General features: G+C 44.0%; 3 protein-coding genes across 3 annotated transcripts in view; 2 read left to right on the forward strand and 1 right to left on the reverse strand.

Moving 5' to 3' along the window:
• Positions 1–4,046, forward strand: part of reln (reelin) — a gene marked incomplete at its 5' end in the record, with an annotated part of 168,034 nt that extends 163,988 nt beyond the window's left edge. Inside the window, one exon of the mRNA XM_079501359.1 lies at positions 3,838–4,046. Within this exon, the coding sequence (XP_079357485.1) occupies positions 3,838–3,940 (103 nt within the window). The 3' untranslated portion in view covers positions 3,941–4,046. The remainder of the gene's footprint in view (positions 1–3,837) is intronic.
• LOC306923424 (tripartite motif-containing protein 14) overlaps positions 1–22,177 on the forward strand; it is a 493,176-nt gene that overhangs the window by 247,017 nt on the left and 223,982 nt on the right. The window lies entirely within an intron of this gene.
• The window catches only part of LOC306923775 (cGMP-inhibited 3',5'-cyclic phosphodiesterase 3A-like), a 98,843-nt gene continuing 91,568 nt past the window's right edge, over positions 14,903–22,177 (reverse strand). The window contains exons 11-15 of the mRNA XM_079502072.1: positions 21,406–21,567; positions 20,024–20,297; positions 17,416–17,522; positions 15,825–15,876; positions 14,903–15,492 (exon numbers count right to left, since the gene is read on the reverse strand). Of these exons, the coding sequence (XP_079358198.1) occupies positions 15,350–15,492; positions 15,825–15,876; positions 17,416–17,522; positions 20,024–20,297; positions 21,406–21,567 (738 nt within the window). The 3' untranslated portion in view covers positions 14,903–15,349. The remainder of the gene's footprint in view (positions 15,493–15,824; positions 15,877–17,415; positions 17,523–20,023; positions 20,298–21,405; positions 21,568–22,177) is intronic.

The following is a 22,177-nucleotide window of genomic DNA, read 5'->3' on the forward strand; positions in this document are numbered from 1 at the left end:
TGCTGGCACTCTAGCGCCTTTATTTTGAAAGATGCTAGCGGCTACAGAAGTGTAGTAAAGCCTTACTGGGTAATTTCCCTGCTGGTCACTACCATTATTGCAGTTCATTGTTGCAGTTCCCAGGAGCTCTTAATTGAGCCTGTTGAACTTCAAAGATGTTGTGTCAAACAATGTGTCGTTCTGTGCTTGTTGTGCATCAAACACAACAATCACTTTGATACCTGTCAGAGAGGGGAGGGGTAGGGGGGAGTGACACAGATCTACACAGTATGCCTTTGAAGTTCTAAGGGATCAATTTAGAGCTATCCCATAGCTCAGATACAACATTCCATAGCCCAGACACAACATCCCATAGCTCAGACACAACATCCCATAGCTCAGACTCAACATCCCATCATATCCCATCCCATAGCTCAGACAGAACACCCCATACAATAACATGTGTAAAATCCCATAGCCCAGATACAATAGCCCATAATATCCCATAGGCCAGACACAACAGCCCATAATATCCCATAGCCCAGACACAACATCCTATAGAACGAGATCGCATGGATGCACCTGCATGGGACGTATCCTCAGTGATGTATCCCAAGGTCATCAGGGTTTCGGGTCTCGCGAACATCATACCCCTCACTCGGGTGACCCAGCCGGGGTGATCAAGTCCCGACTTAAAGTTATTAGTGCAGCCGGTGAAAAATAGAGTTCTCACGCATCCTCACCCTTTAGGGTGAGGTCGCTTCTCGCCCTCAGGCGTCTTACTGGTAATTTTTTGTGAAGTGAGACTGTCTGAGCATATTTTGTCGCTCAATTTTGCTAGGCTTTGTGGGCACGGTCCCGTGAAATTGTCGCGTGCATGCTCGTTGCGTGAACACACCCGCAACTCTTTTTATTTTAAGCTACACGTCCCACGCCCCTCATGAGCAGACCTGGAGCAGACCTGTCGCCTGTGTCCCCATCTACCTTCAGAATGATGGGGTGAAAGTGGTTAACGAAGCGCTGAGAAGTGTTGATATCTTGAGTTTTACACACACACACACACACACACACACACACACACACACACACACACACACACACACACAGACACACACACACACACACACACACGTTGCATGGCATGACTGTCCGTCTGTCTGTCTGTCTGTCTGTCCAGCCATGTCTGTCTGTCCACAGACAACATGCTCTGAGCCAGGAAACTCACCATACTGCCCCCTGTCTGCTGCCAGGAGAGCTGCCCATGCAAACATGCACTGCGCACGCACGCACGCACGCACACACACACGCACGCACGCACGCACGCACGCATCCACACTCACACACACACACACACACACACACACACACAATGGTGTTTAATCAGGAAAGTATCTGCGATGTGCGCAGGAACGTGTGTGCACCTGTATAATTAACACAGACTTTTTTAAACAAACACACACGGAAAAACACGGACATACGCACACGCACACACAAAACACACAAACACACACACACACACACACACACACACACACACACACACACACACACACACACACACACACACACACACACACACACACACACACACACACACACACACACACACACACTCATCCCACTTTCATAGCTCCACTCCTTCCATCACCCCCGTACCCCCCCCACACATATACCCCCACCAGCCCCCCCTGCTTCTCAGCGGCTCCTCCTCCCTGTCTGCACACCTGGCTCACTGGCTCCGCCCCCCGCTGGATGGAAGAGGCCAATGAACAGGCTAAGATCTGTGATCTATACCACCGCTATATCACCTGAACCACTTCCTGTTTCCTGTAGTCTGCTTCCTGTCTGTCACGCTGTGTTTCCTGTAGTCTGTTTCCTGTCCGTGACCATGCACTTCAACCCGCTGCCACTATAGACAGAAATTGATATTCACCCAAATTTAACACATTTTCAAAACGTTTCACAAATATTGAAACTATAGCCGAAACTGTCCTGAGTGGCTGGCTTCTATAACAATCATGTGATCTGTGATCTTGTAGATGGGTTATGTTTCACTATTTGTCGCCCGTGAGATCGATGGCTTTGAGGGGTTGATTTGTGATGTCTATCTTTCTGTTCGTTTTTGTTTTGTTGGTCCTAGTAATAATGGCTGCTCCGCCCTTCACTCAACACACTCAAATAGTGCGGTGTGTGTGTGTGTGCGCGTGCGTGCTTGCGTGCGTGTGTCTTCGTGCCTGTGCATGTGGGGGGTGAATCATATCCTAATTTGTAATTTCATGCAGGTGTGTTCCTGCCAAATTAACATTTAATGTCTTTGTCATGCGTTTGCATGAGTGACACGCATATTCATCCTGTGACGTGGGCACGTCATGAATATGAGTGGAATGTATACGCGCCACACCGGTGTACGCATTGTGTGACTATTATAACTTCAAGAGGAAATTACGTGAAATGTCAAACGTTGGTTCGAGACATTCACCGCAACGCATTTCTCACTCCCAAGACGGCAAACGGGTGGCGACTTGGGATGGATTTGACCAAACGGCAAATGTTTGATGTCTCAGGAGTCACATGTTGACTATAGGGAGGATGTGAGTTACAATTCTCTCCCTATCAGGACGTAAGTCGACTTAAGCGAGTTTCTATGCTGAACATTGTTCCGTCGATTATAACCGTTTTGAGTTTTTGAGAATGGAACTTCCGCAGACTGGTGTTGCGTCAAATGGTGTGAAGTCTATACACACCACCACGTCAAACGTTTGGTCAGATTTGTCCCATGAAGTCACTAGAGTACATTTTAGGAGTGAGAGTATGTTGTTGTACACTGTAATGTAGCAATTTGAACACTTACCCCCCATAGTGCGTGTGTGCGTGTGTGTGTGTGTGTGTGTGTGTGTGTGTTATGTCTGATCCTGTGACGTTGTGGTGTAGTACTGTCATTGCAGATGTGCCGCTATAGCTGTTAGCACCATTCATTGACTTTCATGTTCCGCTGTGTAGATTAGCATGGTGATCCTATCGCTAGTTCCCATTCAGATTAGCATGGTGATGCTGCTATCGCTAGCTAACTCCCATTCCCCTGAGCAGTAGGCGGGTTCTACTCCAGCATGGATCTCTGAACACCGCTGTGTGTGTGTGCGCGTGTGCGTGTACGTGTGCGTGTGCGCGCGCGTGTGTGTGTGTGTGTGTGTGTGTGTGTTAGGGGTGCAATGGTTCAAAATACTGAACCCTGCGGTTCACTTGAGAATGAATTGCGGCTTTTCAGTTTTGCAATTACGCACCTTTTTTACTGCCGAAATTTACATTAGTTCTGTCACTGTAGAAAACCCCTCCACTCCCCACAAATGAAATCAGCAATGACACTGGCAAAAATAGCCATATCTACAAGCATTGCGAGTCGCGACACATTGTTAGCTTGTACATTGTGTATTTTTTTGGAAAGAAACACTTACTTGCTTACTGCTTTGACTTTGTTTTCGTCCCAACTGGAACAACGTTATATATTGTTTGCTAATAAGCATAGTAAAAGGAGAGAGTTTTCCAAATATTTTACTTTCTTTCTTATATTTTTCCTTTAGAAAAAAAAGGAAAAAAAGAAAAAGAAAAAACTGAAACGAAGCTGTGACCCGAAAACTGAGGTACTAAACCGAACGCACGGGCTAACTGAACCGTCGCACTTCTAGTGTGTGTGAGTGTGTGTGTGTGTGTGTGTGTGTGTGTGTATACGTGTGTACATGTACATGTACACATGCATGGGTGAGAGTGTGTGCATGGTATAGCGTTTGTGTTTCATTCTTTCACGTGTCACTAACGTGCATTCCCCCCTGTACCCTCTCACTGTGTGTTGTCGCCCCCTAGCACGCGTAAACAGAACTACATGATGAACTTTGCGCGGCAGAGCGGCCTGCGTCTGCACTACAACAGGAAGAGGAGGAGCCTGAGGCTGCGGCGCACTGCCTGAAAACCAACCGCCCAATCAAAAAACTACCCACGCAAATCAAAACCACCTGCCAATCTACACATCCACTTGGCCTCGCCCACATCCTATAACCAATCACCGAGCCCCCAACCCCCCCCCCGAACTGGACCCACAGGCCCCACCGCCACACCCCTGTCCAATCAGATTCAACAACACTTTCCAGCCAGCCAGCCAATCAGTGGTGAACAAGTGAACGATGATGATGGTGGCGGCGGCCATTTCGTCAACGCTCTATTATTATTAGTTTTTTTTATGAACTTTCAGGATTCTGGTTGTTGTTTTCTTCTATAGGCTAATTGTTGGCGTGGTTTCTTCTATTTTGATTGGTCCGTTCCCAGTTTACCCCCCCCCCCCCCCCCAACACACTGTGAAAGTTGAGAGATAATCTTTAACCCTGCTGATCAGGCCCAGCTGTTTGCCTCCCACACATGCAGTTCCACTGAGCCACCACCAGGGGGGGCTCCTTCACCACTTAAACACCAGCGTCCCGTATAGTGGGGTGAGATTTCACAGGAAATAGCAGATCAACAAGCTCTGTGTTGTGCAGCTTGTCAATCTGCTATTTTCAGCCGAAAGCTTTCCAGACAATAACAAGAGTACAGAAAAGGCACTGGTATAGAGCCCTGAGGGACTCACTCCGGTCCACCTTATAGGGTTTAAGTGGCTACGGTTACATGCTACCACCACCATCCTTATAGGGTTTAAGTGGCTACGGTTACATGCTACCACCACCATCCACCTTATAGGGTTTAAGTGGCTACGGTTACATGCTACCACCACCATCCACCTTATAGGGTTTAAGTGGCTACGGTTACATGCTACCACCACCATCCTTATAGGGTTTAAGTGGCTACGGTTATGCTACCACCATCCACCTTATAGGGTTTAAGTGGCTACGGTTACATGCTACCACCACCATCCTTATAGGGTTTAAGTGGCTACGGTTACATGCTACCACCACCATCCACCTTATAGGGTTTAAGTGGCTACGGTTACATCCTACCACCACCATCCGACACCCCGACGTCTTATAGAGTTTAAGTGGCTACGGTTACATGCTACCACCACCATCCGACACCCCGACGTCTTATAGAGTTTAAGTGGCTACGGTTACATGCTACCACCACCATCCGACACCCCGACGTCTTATAGAGTTTAAGTGGCTACGGTTACATGCTACCACCACCATCCGACACCCCAACGTCTTATAGGGTTTAAGTGGCTACGGAGACATGCTACCACCACCATCCGACACCCCGACGTCAGAACACGCGAGAAGTTTGTGTGTACTGTACATCTTAGCATGGTTATTGTAAAGCCTGGATATGGGACATATACTGTATTTCTTTGACCTTGTTTATGCATGGTCCCTACAGGGGCACATGGGGGGGTGTTCGTATAAACTCCTCAGTCAACACCTTTTCCCCCACTGCTTGAAATATATCACCGCCATGCAGTCAATAACACAGTTGGAACAACAACAACATTCCCGACAATATATCTAGGTGTGCTGGAGGGGGTGGAGGGGGTGACCACCTATACAGTTAGGTGTGCTGGAGGGGGTGACCACCTATACAGTTTATATCTAGGTGTGCTGGAGGGGGTGGAGGGGGTGACCACCTATACAGTTTATATCTAGGTGTGCTGGAGGGGGTGGAGGGGGTGACCAACTATACAGTTAGGTGTGCTGGAGGGGGTGACCAGGCACCTATACAGTTTGGGGTGACCGACCGCTCATCACAACTTCTTATTGACAACATTTTGTACTTCTTATGACCCAATAAGAACAAAGTTCGGACTTTGGATGGTAGCATGTGGCCCCCCTTCACCCACCCCCCCTCCCCTCTGTGACCAGGGCTGATGATGATGATGATGATGATGATGATGATGATGATGATGATGATGAAGCTACAACGTGTTCGTGTAACTTGTTGTTTTTATTGTGCGTTTGTGGGTTCTTTGATTGTGCCGTTCCGTTCGTTCTCTCGTTTGTTGTTTTTTTTATACTACCTATTTAATTAATTCATTAATTAATCAACCACATGAGCCGTACGTCCGATTATGGGAATAATGCGAATAGTCGGCGAAAATAGCCCGATCAAAGCAAGCGACGCCACGTGAAGCATTTTGAAGCTTGTTGATCAACTGTTTTTTTGTTGTTGGCGAAGAGATTTGAAGTGTGTGTGTGTGAGTGTGTGTGTGTGTGTGTGTGGGGGGGGGGGTATGTACTCCTTCCAACAACGGAAAATCTTCCGGTTCGGAAAGGTGTTTCTTTCTGAAGACAAGTTCGGAGGGTCGGAAGGAGTATATGGACCGTGCTTAACGAACCCTGGGGGGACATTATGGTTTTGTGGTTAATTAATTAATTGATTAATTCATGAGGTTCTTTGAGGAGGGTGTGTGTGTGTGTGTGTGTGTGGTGGGGGGGGGGGCGTACTTCCTCGTCAGTCCTGAACGGAGGCGTGGCATTTGCAGCCCCGCCCACACGGCCACGCCTGCGAGGAGGAACAAAAGAACGAGGAACGACGACGCGAGGAAGAAGTTTAAAGAAAAGTACATAAAATAAAAGGAGAAAAAAAGAGAGACTGAACAATGACTGTTTTTGTTTTGTTTTGTTTTTTGTTTATTATTTTTTTGACATAAATCCAGATATTTATGGTAAATGGTTCTCCATGTAACCTTATTGAAGATGCACTGTGCGTGAAAATATGTCCGTTTTTTTCTAGTGTTAAGTTATTAGGCAGTAAGACTGCGTCATCTACCTGTCTCCCTCTCTATCTGTCTCTCTGTATCTCTATCCCCCTCTCTCTCTCTGTCTCTTTCTCTCTCTCTCTCTCTCTCTCTCTCTCTCTCTCTCTCCCTTCTTCCTGATTCTCTTGTGCTGCCCCCCTCGCCCCCCACTCCTCTCTCTCTCTCTCTGCTGGTTTGTGCGCATGTCAAATTCCGAGTGTGGATTTAAACCCTTTGTATACCTCAGGGAGTCGTACAAAAAATGTCACCATTTGGAGGGGTTTCATTTTGTACACTCCGGGAGTGGCCAAAGTGGCACTGAGGATTTTAGGGCATGGGCCGCACAGTAGAGGTTGAGAGGGGCTTATCAGTGTTGTTTCTTGATGTCTGTGTAATATGGACTCCACTCTGCCCCCTTCAGTGTAACTCCAGTATAGCAACCTCCTGTATATATATGTATATCCACTTCTATGGGGAGACCCCAGCAGCCTTATAAAAAGGGAAATAAAAAACTGTCCAAACCTCGTATCGTCTGATTGGTCTGATTGTTTATAGAGGAGGAGCATTTCACCTGTTTTTTTTTCCAACCTCATCTTCATAGGGTTCAGTGTTGTTTTTGGCAGCACATTTTGATTTTTAGTTTTAGTCATAGTCTCTTGAATAGTTTTCATTTAGTTTTAGTCACATTTTAGTCACCTGGAATGTTTTAGTGAAAAAAAATCAATATATTTAGTAGAGATGTCCCGATACTGTATCGGTATCGGAAAAGTATCGGATCGGCCCTTATTTGGTCATATCGGGTCTTATCGGTATCTGCGAATATGCCAGACTAACCACCGATCCGACACAGGGGTAAGCGGTTGACAGTATGGCAGTTAAATAAAATGTTGAGGCATGTGAAGTTTGCATTCGAGTTGCCCAAACTGCAAGTGCACATTTGAGTGAGGAGTCTGCTATAAACACAACATTAGATATATAGATAGCTATATTCCCGGTCGGTGGACTTCAAAATAAGATATTTTTTTCTATTTGTATTATTATAAATATTATTCTCTGGTATCGGTATTCGGTATCGGTATTGGTATCGGCTAACACAGAAATTGTGGTATCGGATCGGAAACGAAGAAAGTGTATCGGGACATCCCTACTAACAAACAAAAGATCACTTCAAAATGACCAGGAGACTTTGGCTGAGAGTGTCTGACTGCTGGTGCAGTGGTCTAATGATCAGGCTTTCAGTAGACATTCCATGTTCAAGTCCCATTCCTCCTACAGCTCAATGCTGCAATTATTTGAACTTTTCAAGGCTCGAATAAAAAAGAAAAACTCAAAAGCACCAGGAGACATCTGCTGAGTGCCCAAAGGTGCCTTGGCTCAATGGTTTGTTGCGCTTGATCGGTTGCCTCTGCTACAGACAGTTGGCAGGTTCAAGTCCCATGGGTGCTGGAGGACTAGGGATGTTTTTTCGCTTACGATCCGATCCCGATACCTCAATTTCTGTGTTAGCCGATACCAGTGTCGTGATCTCATGTTGTGTTTATTGCTATATCTCGTGTTGTGTTTATAGCAGACTCCTCACTCAAATGTGAACTTGCAGTTTGGGCAACTCCAAAGCAAACTCCACATGTCCCAACATTTTATTTACCTGCCATAGTGTCAACCCCTTACCCCTGTGTCGGATCTGTGGTTAGACTGGCATATTCACCGATACCGATATGACCCGATATGACAAATAAGGGCCGATCCGATACTTTTCCCGATACCGATACAGTATCGGTACATCTCTAGTCAGAATGAACTAATCAATGTGATGAGCACCTCAATTCTCAGTTCAATTGCAGATGATATCTGGGACTATATTTGAATGTTGGACCCTTCAGTTCTAAATTGCCATCTGTGCCATTGATCTTACCTATAACATAACTAAATAAACTGTATCACTGCGCAAAAAGCATGGAATACGGATGTGTATATTACAGGAAACTCCCGTTAAACTTTCCAACAAACTCCAGTAAACTCCCGAATTGTACCATCACACCTGTATATTAGCCTACTGTATATTAACTGTATATGCCTGCTAAACTAGTGCCCATAATTGCCGTTATCTCCTCTTTTCACACATACTAACCAATCAAAGACCATTGTATGTATTAGAAACCAAGATAGACGAGACAGGATGACCACATAAATAAAAGTATACGTGTATAAGTAAATCTTATAATTCATTGTATTCACATTAACAACACAAAACATTGTTCAGTTTGTGATAAACTTCTAAACAATCGGCAAACATTATGCACTGTATAATAATAATAATAATATTTTAATACCAAGAGGCACTTCCAGGATATCTGGCAATAATAGAGAGGCTACAGTATAGTGTCTGAATTACAAAATGGTAAAAATAAATAATGTTTATGTAAAAAGAGTCATTTTTTTGTTTGTTATAACATGTCTTCACTGTACAGTGTAATATACTGTACACAATGGAGCATCAACCTGCAAAGAAATTAACTTTTTTGTAATATAATAAATGTTGTATTTGGACGTCGTAAGCAGTATTGCTACATGCGCACCCCCCCCCCCCTACACACACACAAGCAATGGTGCTAAATAGCACTAAAATTGGTCATTTGGCATGTAATATTAATCAATTAAAAATGCATTGCAATATGTTGTTGCTACCTTGCACCTCCTATACGTATTAGCAGTGATTCTCAACCTGTGGACCCTAGTGGGCCGTGAGGATGTTGCAAGTGGATCAGTGAATCAATCTGTGTGTGTGTGTGTGTGTGTGTGTGTGTGTGTGTGTGTGTACACACTTATGGCTCATTTTACAAAATAGCAGATCTACAAGCTCACAACGCGTCGCAGCGTGGATCTCTTGTCCACTAGTCCCTTCCTAACATTTTAGTCTAGTTCCTATCTGTTGACAAAATTGTCAATACATTTAGCTTAGTTTTAGTCATCATAGCTTAGTTTTCATGTTGCAAGTGGATCAGTGAATCAATCTGTGTGTGTGTGTGTGTGTGTGTGTGTGTGTGTGTGTGTGTGTGTGTGTGTGTGTGTGTGTGTGTGTGTGTGTGTGTGTGTGTGTGTGTGTGTGTGGGCCCAGCTGCTCCAGAACAAGCTTGAGAACCACTGCTATACAGTATGTAGCACACTGAAAAAAAACAATATTTTTGAGTGTGTGGTTTTAGTCATGATAGAAAAAAAAGCAAAACAAAAATAAAATCTGTTAAGTTTGGTTGTGTATACAGTTTACACAAACCAGCTGAAATGGATTCCGGTGACTTTCAATCGTGATGTATTTCCTAGTGAAACGCAAGAGACAATGAAAAAGGGGGAACATGATGAGATTGGCACTGGAGGCAAGCTGCACCTGGAAGTTGTTGGATGGAATGCATTTTGCACTACGGTTATTTCTGAACAGTTGTCATAATTATAATCAGTTTAGGAAATATAAAAGAAGACATAATTATTATTATCCCAGGTTGAATTACGATCCAGATAATTGAGAATGAATGGAGTTCTCCATTTCAGCTGGTATTTAAATGATATGATAGGTATGGTATGTATGTGTGCACAAGTATATGTTCAAAACAAAGAAATAATAGGTATACAAAGGCAAAAAGTGACATAATTAATTAATAACCTAGTTTCAAGTGATGTCCTCCATTAACCAACATGAGGGTTTGAGTGGTTAATAATCGGACACATAATATGGTCACTGTCAGGTGGAAAGTCCAAAATCATTCCCTTTTTATTATTATTATTATTATTATTATTATTATTATTATTATTAATCGGACACATAATATGGTCACTGTCAGGTGGAAAGTCCAAAATCATTCCTTTTTATTATTATTATTATTATTATTATTATTATTATTATTATTAATAATAATCGGACACATAATATGGTCACTGTCAGGTGGAAAGTCCAAAATAATTCCTTTTTTATTATTATTATTATTATTATTATTATAAAAGCGATTTAAAGGTATATTCAGTGATTTCACTTAATTCAAATATCACTTTTTTTTCTTTTTTTTTTGGATAATCCTCCCTACCATAGAGTGTGCTGACCATATAAGGAGTTCCTCCCTGTCCCCAGTCAGCCCCTGGGGTCAAAAAACCCTAGTTTCAGTTTTGGTGGCGGGTGGCAAAGCCTTCATCCAATCAGGATGAGAGGGGCCTTCCTCCAATCATGATCGAGTGGGGGCACATGCTGTTGGCCTGTTGCACTTCCCCCCACTGTAGAGTGTGTGCATGTGCACATTTTGTTACTGGGGCGGACTGGGTGGTTTTCCAAATCACTCAAATCACTGAATGCTCCTTTAAAGTAGTGAAAACTACTGATCTACAAGCTCACAACGTGTTGCAATCCGACACGTTGTGAGCTTGTAGATCAGTTATTGTCACTACTTGTATTGTGCAACACTCTCGTATGACAAAGTATAGGACATTTAGGGGGAAAACGTATACAAAGAAGTAGACAAAATGGAGATACCAGGTTTCTGCCCGACAGCAGCGATATTCAACTTCATGCTAAGCAGCAGGTGGTTGAAAGTAACAAAGTACATGTCAGTGTTGTTTTTGGCAGCACATTTCTATTTTAGTTTTAGTCATAATCTTTGGAATGAAACTTCATTTAGTTTTAGTCACCTGGAATGTTTTAGTGTTAGTCTAGTTTTAGTCGACTAAGTGTCATAAGATCTTTGTCGACTAAATCTGCAGTTCATTTAGTCGACTAAAATGTTATTTTGGCGGGCCTTGATGCCGTCATAATGGCTCATTTTACACTTGTTGAAAATAGCCGACGCGTTGTGAGCTTGTAGATCTGCTATTTTCAGCATGCAACCAAGTGTAAAATGACTGATACTGGATCTCTTGTCCACTAGTCCCTTCCTAACATTTTAGTCTAGTTCCTATCTGTTGACAAAATTGTCAATTACATTTAGCTTAGTTTTAGTCATCATAGCTTAGTTTTCATGTAGTTTCCATTTCGTTTTCGTCAGTGAAAAAAGGTAGTCGGCGAACAAAAAAAAAAGATGTACGATTTACGTTTATAGCGTTGCATTTACAGGATGTGACATTCCAAAGTTTCAGGATAGTCCAAGCCGTGTCACGGAGATATAGGAGGGCATTTTCCAGGTGTGGAATGGTGCCAGGTGTGCATTATTGGCCTAATTTCACACCTGGTAAATCAGTCACAACATTTTACTACTATGTTTCATATTATGTTTTCTTTAATACTTTATACCAGTGGTTCTCAACTTGTGGTTTCTGGGGAGGATATTACAATTGGGCACCCAAATACATGGCAAAACACTAAGGGCTCCATTTTCGTCACCGCTAAACCCCTTATCGCTAAACTTCTTTGCATTTTTGGACTATTTTGCAAAACATTTTTGAATAGTTAAAATGGCCAGTCTACAAGCTCACAACGTGTCAATGTAGATTGGCTAGTTGAACTATTCAAAAATGTTTTTCAAAATAGTAAAAAAAAAGGCAAAGAAGTTTAGGGATAAGGGGTTTAGCGGTGACGAAAATGGAGCCCTAAGTGTGTGTGTGTGTGTGTGTGTGTGTGTGTGCACACGCGCGTGTAATTGTGATACCAATATCTATTATTCTAGGCTATATCTCTAGTGTATTTTCTGTTTTCTGTTATTGTTGGGAAAGCTTTAGCAGAAAAGCACACATTGTGTGCTAGTAGAACGGCCGTTAGATCATTTTGAGCATATTTTTGATTATTGCGTCAATCACAATTATTTTGTAGTTGTTTTTTACTTTAGGGTTTAAGAAAAAAAAAAACATTGAATAAAAAAATGTATGGCATAAAATCGGCATCCTAAAATGTTCCCGAAATCACAAGTATAGTAATACCAGCGTGCATGCGTGTGTGTGTGTAAGGCCTCACTCAGATCTTTACTGCATTGCTGTATGCTTGTTGGATGAATGTTGTGTAGTGTCATGGCCGCCCCAATGCATTTCCAATGGAAGTCACATGGTTTGTAGTCCACATTTTGGACTACCAGCTGTTGTATGGCTTTCGGCTGTGTTTCGGCTGTGTTTCGACTGCGCCCCTCCCCCTCATACAACACAAATGTTGTGTCAAACCATGTGACTCCCATTGGAAATGCATTGGGGCGGCCATGACACTACACAACATTCATCCAACAAGCATACAGCAATGCAGTAAAGGTCTGAGTGAGGCCTTAGCAGTACGGTGCCCAGCGTGTTTCCACACTTGCTTGAGGTCTGTTGTAAGTCACTGGTTTCCCAACACGTGGTCTGCTGATCGCCAGGGGGTCCTCGATGTGCCACGGGGCGGGGGTGGTGGGGGGGGGGGGGGGGTTCCTGCAATATGAGCATATGAATGGAACAAATCTCTGATTGTCCCAGAGATTAAAAAATGCATAGTCCATTTAGTCTCTCAGAGTCTGACGTCACTTAATCTGACTCCTCTGGGTGACACACTTGTCTTTTTGAGTGGTGCAACCACTCCTGTACACAGCTATGTGTGTGGGTCCCTGTGTCCGAGCACGAAAATGTGTCCGAGCACGGAAATGTGTCCAAGCACGGAAATTGCGTTATTGCCTTTTTTTTCGATAAATTAACGCCCTATACTTGATCGCACTACAGCGTCACACAAAAGCATCAAAAGTAGCAGATCCGCGGCAAGCTCAGCTAGAAGTCGAGACGCGGTGCGAAGCGGTGAGTTTTGAGCTTGTATAGATCTGTATACGTTTGAATTGGAATCCTCCTGAGAAGTAACGGCTTTGGACATACAGGCCTATGAGGTTTCCACCCGACAGAGACAATTATATAAGTACTGTGCACATAAAATAAAAAACGTGTGGTCGGCGATGCTGCCCATATGGCGCGGTGAGGTGGTACAGTGGGAGGAGCAGTGGTGGAAAAAGGTGGAAAGTACCAATTCTGCAATTTAGAACTACTTCGTTACAAGTAAAAGTACGGAATAGAAAATGTACTTGAGCAAAAGTACAAAAGTATAGGCATCAAAATGTACTTTAAGTACTAAAAGTAAAAGTTCTCATTGTGCAGAATGTGCCATTTCACAAGTTCAAAATGTGTACAAAATGTGTTGAAAATAGCAGATCTACAAGCTCTCAATGCGTCGCGTTGTGACGCATTGTGAGCTTGTAGATCGGCTATTTTCAAATGGCCAAAATGTATAGGGTTGAAATGGTTAATGTATGATTTCTAATCAAAATTTAAATCTCCAAAGTAACTAGTAACTAAAGTTTTCAAATAATTGTAGTGGAGTAAAAGTACAAATTTTGGCTCTGAGATGTAGTGGAATAGAAGTAAAAGTATTGGAAATTGGAAATACTCAAGTACAAATACCTCAACATTGTACTTAAGTGCAGTACCTAAGTAAAAGTACTTAGTTACTTTCCACCACTGGGGAGGAGCAACGCTGTGCAGCTTGGAAGCTGCACGTGACAATTTGATGACTTTCAAAACCTGAAGTGAAATTAAAAAAAGAGTAAGACCATTAAGGTGGTTGCACACTGGACGCGTTTTTCGGAAATCCGACGGAAAAACGCTGCCAAAAATCCGAATACGTGTCAGGTGTGCAGGGACCTTTATACTGCATTAAAGGGACCTTTATACTGCATTAAAGTCATCAACAAACTATGCTATAAAACTGGTCAAATAACTGGAAAGAAATAGTGAGAAAATAGCTGATAGTCACAATTACATGTATCTGTGGAACCGATTCAAACAAAATGCAATCTTGGGAACCCATCTGCAAAACAAAAGGGAAAACAGCGCCCTCTTTTAGTCTGTCTCGAGAGACTAAACTATATGTAATGCCTTAACTCATACAATTCCAAAGTGCTTGTCAGGGTGGGGTGGGGTTGGTGGTGGTGGGGGGGGGGGGGGGGGGGGTGGGGGGGGGGATTTAGGGGTCCAAAGTTCAAATATGATTATTTTCATTTAGAAGACATCTATGGGGTGTTCCGGCATCCGGCAGTGTGACATTAAAATGGTTCAGAGTCACAGTTATGCTCTGCTGTTGGTATCAAAAAGAGTTCTCCATTCATTAAAGTGCTCCCCTTGTCGTATATTGAAGGTATTGCAGTACCAGAAAGCTCCTCCAGGGGGAGTTTGGTGAAACTGGATATTTGGAGGAAAAAAAATGTGTAAAACACTTATTGTTTATTTATTATTTTTCTTCGGTATAGGCACACGTTTCCCAAAAGATCTACAGTGTTGTGTCTACTTATGGAAGTCCATTGGTCCAAAAAATTACTTAATAAATATCACAATGGATGTATTCGTGATATGTGGAAAAATAGAAAGAGAAAAACTAAACAAAAAACACCACAAACGCGTATGCACGTGCGCGTGAGCACGCACGGTCGCACGCACGGTCGCACGCACGGTCGCACGCACGCACGCACACACGCACGCACGCACGCACAATGAAATAAATGTTATTTATTTCATTGTTTTTATTTATTTTTTCATTGTGGTAAATATTGTAAAAAATTTCGAACCAAAAGACTTACATTCCTAAGTAATGTGCTGCAAAACACGAGTCTGTTAATATTGGTAAAACAAACAAACAAACAAACAAAGTACTAATAATATTTTAAAAAGAAAAATGTTTTTTCTTTTATGTTGTCACTCTGGAGGCGGGTCACATTCTTCTTGTGGGGGGAGTGGCCACTCTGGCTCCTCCTCCTCTGCTCCAACAAGCTCCTCCTCCTTGCTGTGTTGCTCCTCCTCTTCCTCGTGGATAGCGCTGATCGGCTCGTTAGCAGCAGCTACGTAGGAGATATCACAGTGTTCATGTAGTCGACTAAAACTATGACGAAAAATGTTCGTCGACTGACGAAAACTAAATATATAGGACTACTAAGCTAAAAATAGACAAAATACGAGCACATCTTATTTTAGATTACTAAATCAACTGTAGATTTAGTTGACCAAAAACATTTCAGATTACTAAAATATGACTAAATTGGAATTGTATCCAAAAGACTATGACTAAAACTACATACAAACTATAGACATTATTGTATTAAAAAAAAATTGGGGGGTGAATATGACATTTTCTATGAATTATTTCTTCAATAATGGCAAACAAAATAGTAACCTTGGTTGGAGAGCTTCTGGGGTTCCTGCGTGTTGACCACCATCTCGTTCTCCTGCACACACAAACAGAAAGGTTACAACTGGAACATTTATTTCATTTCATTTCATTTATTTCATAAAGAACTTTTCAGACCATGGTTCTTTAAAGCGGTGGTTCTCAAACCGTTTCATGTCAACAACCCCCAAAATGGACAGGCTATGGTGTGCCAGGGACCTCCACATGCTATGTTGTGCCAGGGACCTCCACATGCTATGTTGTGCCAGGGACCTCTAGGCTATGTTGTGCCAGGGACCTCCACATGCTATGTTGTGCCAGGGACCTCCACATGTTATGTTGTGCCAGGGACCTCCACATGCTATGTTGTGCCAGGGACCTCCACATGCTATGTTGTGCCAGGGACCTCCACATGCTATGTTGTGCCAGGGACCTCCACATGCTATGTTGTGCCAGGGACCTCCACATGTTATGTTGTGCCAGGGACCTCCACATGCTATGTTGTGCCAGGGACCTCCACATGCTTGTGCCAGGGACCTCCACATGCTATGTTGTGCCAGGGACCTCCACATGCTTGTGCCAGGGACCTCCACATGCTATGTTGTGCCAGGGACCTCCACATGCTATGTTGTGCCACGGACCTCCACATGCTATGTTGTGCCAGGGACCTCCACATGCTATGTTGTGCCAGGGACCTCCACATGCTATGTTGTGCCAGGGACCTCCACATGCTATGTTGTGCCAGGGACCTCCACATGCTATGTTGTGCCAGGGACCTCCACATGCTATGTTGTGCCAGGGACCTCCACATGCTATGTTGTGCCAGGGACCTCCACATGCTATGTTGTGCCAGGGACCTCCACATGCTATGTTGTGCCAGGGACCTCCACATGCTATGTTGTGCCAGGGACCTCCACAAGTCAAGTTTGTCAAGTTAAAAATGTTATCAAATCATTGTGAATGCTCACCTATTAAGACATCCCAAAATGGGGATGCCAGGGTTTAAGTTGTAAAAGGAACCCATGTGTGGTTCATCAAATAACTTTGAACAATTATTCAAGCTCTAGATAAGACTGATGGTTCTTCATGGAATACTATACCTGTATATAATTATAGGCTAGCCCTTAACAAATATACAATATATTTGGTCTCGCTGCTCTTCTGATGAGGCAATTTGATCCTGTGTCTAGGTTGGGTCTAGGTTGATCCTGTGTCTAGGTTGGGTCTAGGTTGATCCTGTGTCTAGGTTGGGTCTAGGTTGGACACAACTGGTTGCAAGCAGACAGGCTATTAGATCAATGGTAAAAAGATACAACAAATAAAAAATAAAACAGCACTTGTCTTGCACTAGAAACCTCGGTTCAAATCTGGGACTAGAACAGGAAAGTTATGGAGTGCAGTTTTAAGAACCGTTAGTGTGCGTGCGTGCATGCGTGTGTGCATGTGTGTCTGTGTGGAGTGACGTGTGTGCGTGCGCGTGTGTCTGTGTGGAGTGACGTGTGTGTGTGTGTGTGTGTGTGTCTGTGTGGAGTGACGTGTGTGCGTGCGCGTGTGTCTGTGTGGAGTGACGTGTGTGCGTGCGCGTGTGTCTGTGGACCTGGTGGTTCTCCTGGCTGAGGACCTTCTTCCACATGAGGTGGTTCTCCTGCAGATGCTGGCTGATGGGGCAGAACACAGCTCTCCTCTTCTTCACCGCTGCTTTCTCTGGACAACATGGAGGACAACTAACATTTGACAGTGGATGGAAATGGCATATAGGCAAAACATTTCTTTTTAAAGGCCTCCTTAGCTGAGAGAGAGATGAAGCAGGGACTACATCATAATTAGCTGAGAGAGAGATGAAGCAGTGACTACATAATACATGTATACAATTGTGTTGCAGATGAAACACTTTCATACATTTCAGAGATCATTTCAGAGATAAGTTCATACATTAGTTTGACAGCACTATCATCAGTGTTTTTTTGTTTGTTTTTTACACATATCTTCTATTAGTTATTTTATTGCTGGCTAGCAGTTAGCATTTAAATCCGAAATTAGCATTTAAATCCGAAATTTGGATGGCAGAAGATCCACCAAGGACAGCTGTCCTGGATTCCGGTGCCATAGCAACCGGACCAATGTTAAAAGCTGCCGTGAGACTCAACCAGTCCATTATACACACAGAGTATACGTTGGGGTCCGTACATATACGGACCTGGCCGATAAGGTCCGCTAGCATCCTCTAGTGGTGGGTCCGTATATATACGGACAAGGCGCAAAAATAATGAATATGTTGAATTCATGTGTAACTTAAAACATAATTTGACCAATTTGACCTTTGGCTCTGTACTTGGCCCTCCCCGTCTATGACCTTTGGCTCTGTACTTGGTCCTCCCCGTATATGACCTTTGGCTCTGTACTTGGTCCTCCCCGTATATGACCTTTGGCTCTGTACTTGGCCCTCCCCGTCTATGACCTTTGGCTCTGTACTTGGTCCTCCCCGTATATGACCTTTGGCTCTGTACTTGGCCCTCCCCGTCTATGACCTTTGGCTCTGTACTTGGTCCTCCCCGTATATGACCTTTGGCTCTGTACTTGGCCCTCCCCGTATATGACCTTTGGCTCTGTACTTGGTCCTCCCCGTATATGACCTTTGGCTCTGTACTTGGTCCTCCCCGTCTATGACCTTTGGCTCTGTACTTGGTCCTCCCCGTATATGACCTTTGGCTCTGTACTTGGTCCTCCCCGTATATGACCTTTGGCTCTGTACTTGGCCCTCCCCGTCTATGACCTTTGGCTCTGTACTTGGTCCTCCCCGTATATGACCTTTGGCTCTGTACTTGGTCCTCCCCGTATATGACCTTTGGCTCTGTACTTGGTCCTCCCCGTATATGACCTTTGGCTCTGTACTTGGTCTTCCCCGTCTATGACCTTTGGCTCTGTACTTGGTCCTCCCCGTATATGACCTTTGGCTCTGTACTTGGTCCTCCCCGTATATGACCTTTGGCTCCTTGGTCCTCCCCGTATATGACCTTTGGCTCTGTACTTGGTCCTCCCCGTCTATGACCTTTGGCTCTGTACTTGGTCCTCCCCGTATATGACCTTTGGCTCCTTGGTCCTCCCCGTATATGACCTTTGGCTCTGTACTTGGTCCTCCCCGTCTATGACCTTTGGCTCTGTACTTGGTCCTCCCCGTATATGACCTTTGGCTCTGTACTTGGCCCTCCCCGTCTATGACCTTTGGCTCTGTACTTGGTCCTCCCCGTATATGACCTTTGGCTCTGTACTTGGCCCTCCCCGTCTATGACCTTTGGCTCTGTACTTGGTCCTCCCCGTATATGACCTTTGGCTCTGTACTTGGCCCTCCCCGTATATGACCTTTGGCTCTGTACTTGGTCCTCCCCGTCTATGACCTTTGGCTCTGTACTTGGTCCTCCCCGTATATGACCTTTGGCTCTGTACTTGGTCCTCCCCGTATATGACCTTTGGCTCTGTACTTGGCCCTCCCCGTCTATGACCTTTGGCTCTGTACTTGGTCCTCCCCGTATATGACCTTTGGCTCTGTACTTGGTCCTCCCCGTATATGACCTTTGGCTCTGTACTTGGTCCTCCCCGTATATGACCTTTGGCTCTGTACTTGGTCTTCCCCGTCTATGACCTTTGGCTCTGTACTTGGTCCTCCCCGTATATGACCTTTGGCTCTGTACTTGGTCCTCCCCGTATATGACCTTTGGCTCCTTGGTCCTCCCCGTATATGACCTTTGGCTCTGTACTTGGTCCTCCCCGTCTATGACCTTTGGCTCTGTACTTGGTCCTCCCCGTATATGACCTTTGGCTCTGTACTTGGTCCTCCCCGTATATGACCTTTGGCTCTGTACTTGGTCCTCCCCATATATGACCTTTGGCTCTGTACTTGGTCCTCCCCGTCTACACCAAATCTCCTACAAACATAACTTGTACATCCACTATTTTTAAGACCCCTGGTCTAGATCAGAACGAAAGACTATAATAACTTTGCTCCTTACGTGAAATCTTCTCAAACTTTATTTAGGTCCAGGACCCCCAGATTAATATGGATTTTGTATTTGGCTGCTGACACCCCATCTGAAAATAGTTTGTGGCAGGGACCCCCTCCCCCATATAAGTTCACAAAATATAATTTTAACTTTAAACAAGGACCCCTGGGGGTCTCCGGACCCATCTTTGAGAACCAATTTCCTTACGTGATGCCTCAGAGCCGGTGGACGCAGTGTCTTCCTCGTTATCATCATCATCTTCCTCGTTATCATCATCATCATCATCGTCGTCGTTGACGTCATCGTCACTAGGCCCCTCCTCCTCCAGCCAGCGGCCGGGCATCAGGGAGGCGGAGTCATAGGAGCGACAGAGCGGCGCCACAATGTGCGTGATGAAGGACTCCTGCAGCTGGGCGAGCTGCGGAGCCGAGCGGTCCATGAAGGGGCTGATGGGAAGACCCAGACTGGACTCCTCGTCGCCCTGCGGAACGGATTCACAATACATATCACATATTTTAACCAATGGTGTAAAACTAAATAACAAAGTGCATTTTCCCAAAATTCAAGGAACTAATGTAAAGTATTTCCAAATTTAAATACTTTTACTTCTACTCCACTACATCTACAAATATTGTACTTTTACTCTGCTCGGTAGAAAGAAATGATTCACCCTCGTCCACTGGCCATGTTATTAACTGTAAATCTTAAAACCATTTTTTCTCAGAATCCTTTCTCAGATTGAGGTGTTTGATCATTACTGGCTTACATTACTTGGCTCATTACTAAATCGTAGCTACCTTGCGGTTACAATATTAACGCTTCGTATGACTTACACTTACCGTATGAAAAGACTGTATAGCCAACATTAACTTGGCCCGATTTTGCTTCTGGTTAATTTTGGGGTGAATTTTGGGATCTTCAAAATCAAACTTTGGGCTGCAAGGCCGTGGCAGGAAAGGGACTACAGACTGAAACGATTCTGGTAGTAAATGAGTTAAGGATGTCAATTACCTGTTGGTAGAACCTCGTTAAGGATGTAAATTACCTGTTGGTAGAACCTCGTTAACGATGCCCTGGGTCCATTGTAAATGTTACCTGTTGGTAGAACCTCGTTAACGATGTCAATTACCTGCTGGAATAACTCGTTAACGATGCCCTGGGTCCATTGTAAATGTTACCTGTTGGTAGAACCTCGTTAACGATGTAAATTACCTGCTGGTAGAACTCGTTAACGATGCCCTGGGTCCATTGTAAATGTTACCTGTTGGTAGAACCTCGTTAACGATGTCAATTACCTGCTGGTAGAACTCGTTAACGATGCCCTGGGTCCATTGTAAATGTTACCTGCTGGTAGAACTCGTTAACGATGCCCTGGGTCCATTGTAAATGTTACCTGCTGGTAGAACTCGTTAACGATGCCCTGGGTCCATTGTAAATGTTACCTGCTGGTAGAACTCGTTAACGATGCCCTGGGTCCATTGTAAATGTTACCTGCTGGTAGAACTCGTTAACGATGCCCTGGGTCCATTGTAAATGTTACCTGCTGGTAGAACTTGTTAACGATGCCCTGGGTCCATTGTAAATGTTACCTGCTGGTAGAACTCGTTAACGATGCCCTGGGTCCATTGTAAATGCAGATCTCTACGTTTCAGCGGCCCATTGATGTCAGCCAGTTTAATGCACATCTGACACACCAGCAGTCTGTCGTTCTCATTGGACCAGTCAATGCCGGAGGCGGGACCGCCGCCCAACTATGGGAAGGCAATTATGCCACAATTTAGTTATTATACTGACATTTAAACATAACACACATAAAACATAAAATACAGTTGCTATATCGGCATTAAGCATGCAGTAGTGGAATCAGTACTACTGACAATTGTAAGCAAGAAGTGGCACAATGTAGAAATACACAAATACACACTTAAAAAAAAGAGAAAACTACGCTGGTACTAGGATCCGATCTGTTTCCCAGATGTACACATATGTCTGTCCGTTTCTCTTTTATTCCCATATATGTGACCAAATTTGACTGAGGGACTGCCATTGGATTGTTTTGAATTTTCTTTTTTTTGCAATGTCTTGCAGAGAAACAGCGAGTTGAGAAAACAGGCATGAAAGGTTCATTTCTGTGAACTCTAACATTATACACCTAGCTACATGTTTATGCATTTATTTCATATTTACATTTCGATTTCAGCTCTGACATTTATTCTTTCTCCTCTGGTGAAAAGCTGGAGGCTGCACGATGGCAGCCCCTCAGTCAAATCTGGTCACATACGTATGAGATCTCTGTCTGTCCTTGTCCCTTTTATAACTACATACGTAGATGAGATCTCTGTATCTGTCTGTCCTTGTCCC

Source organism: Electrona antarctica (genome assembly GCF_951216825.1).
Source record: "Electrona antarctica genome assembly, chromosome: 5".
Lineage (NCBI taxonomy): Eukaryota > Metazoa > Chordata > Actinopteri > Myctophiformes > Myctophidae > Electrona > Electrona antarctica.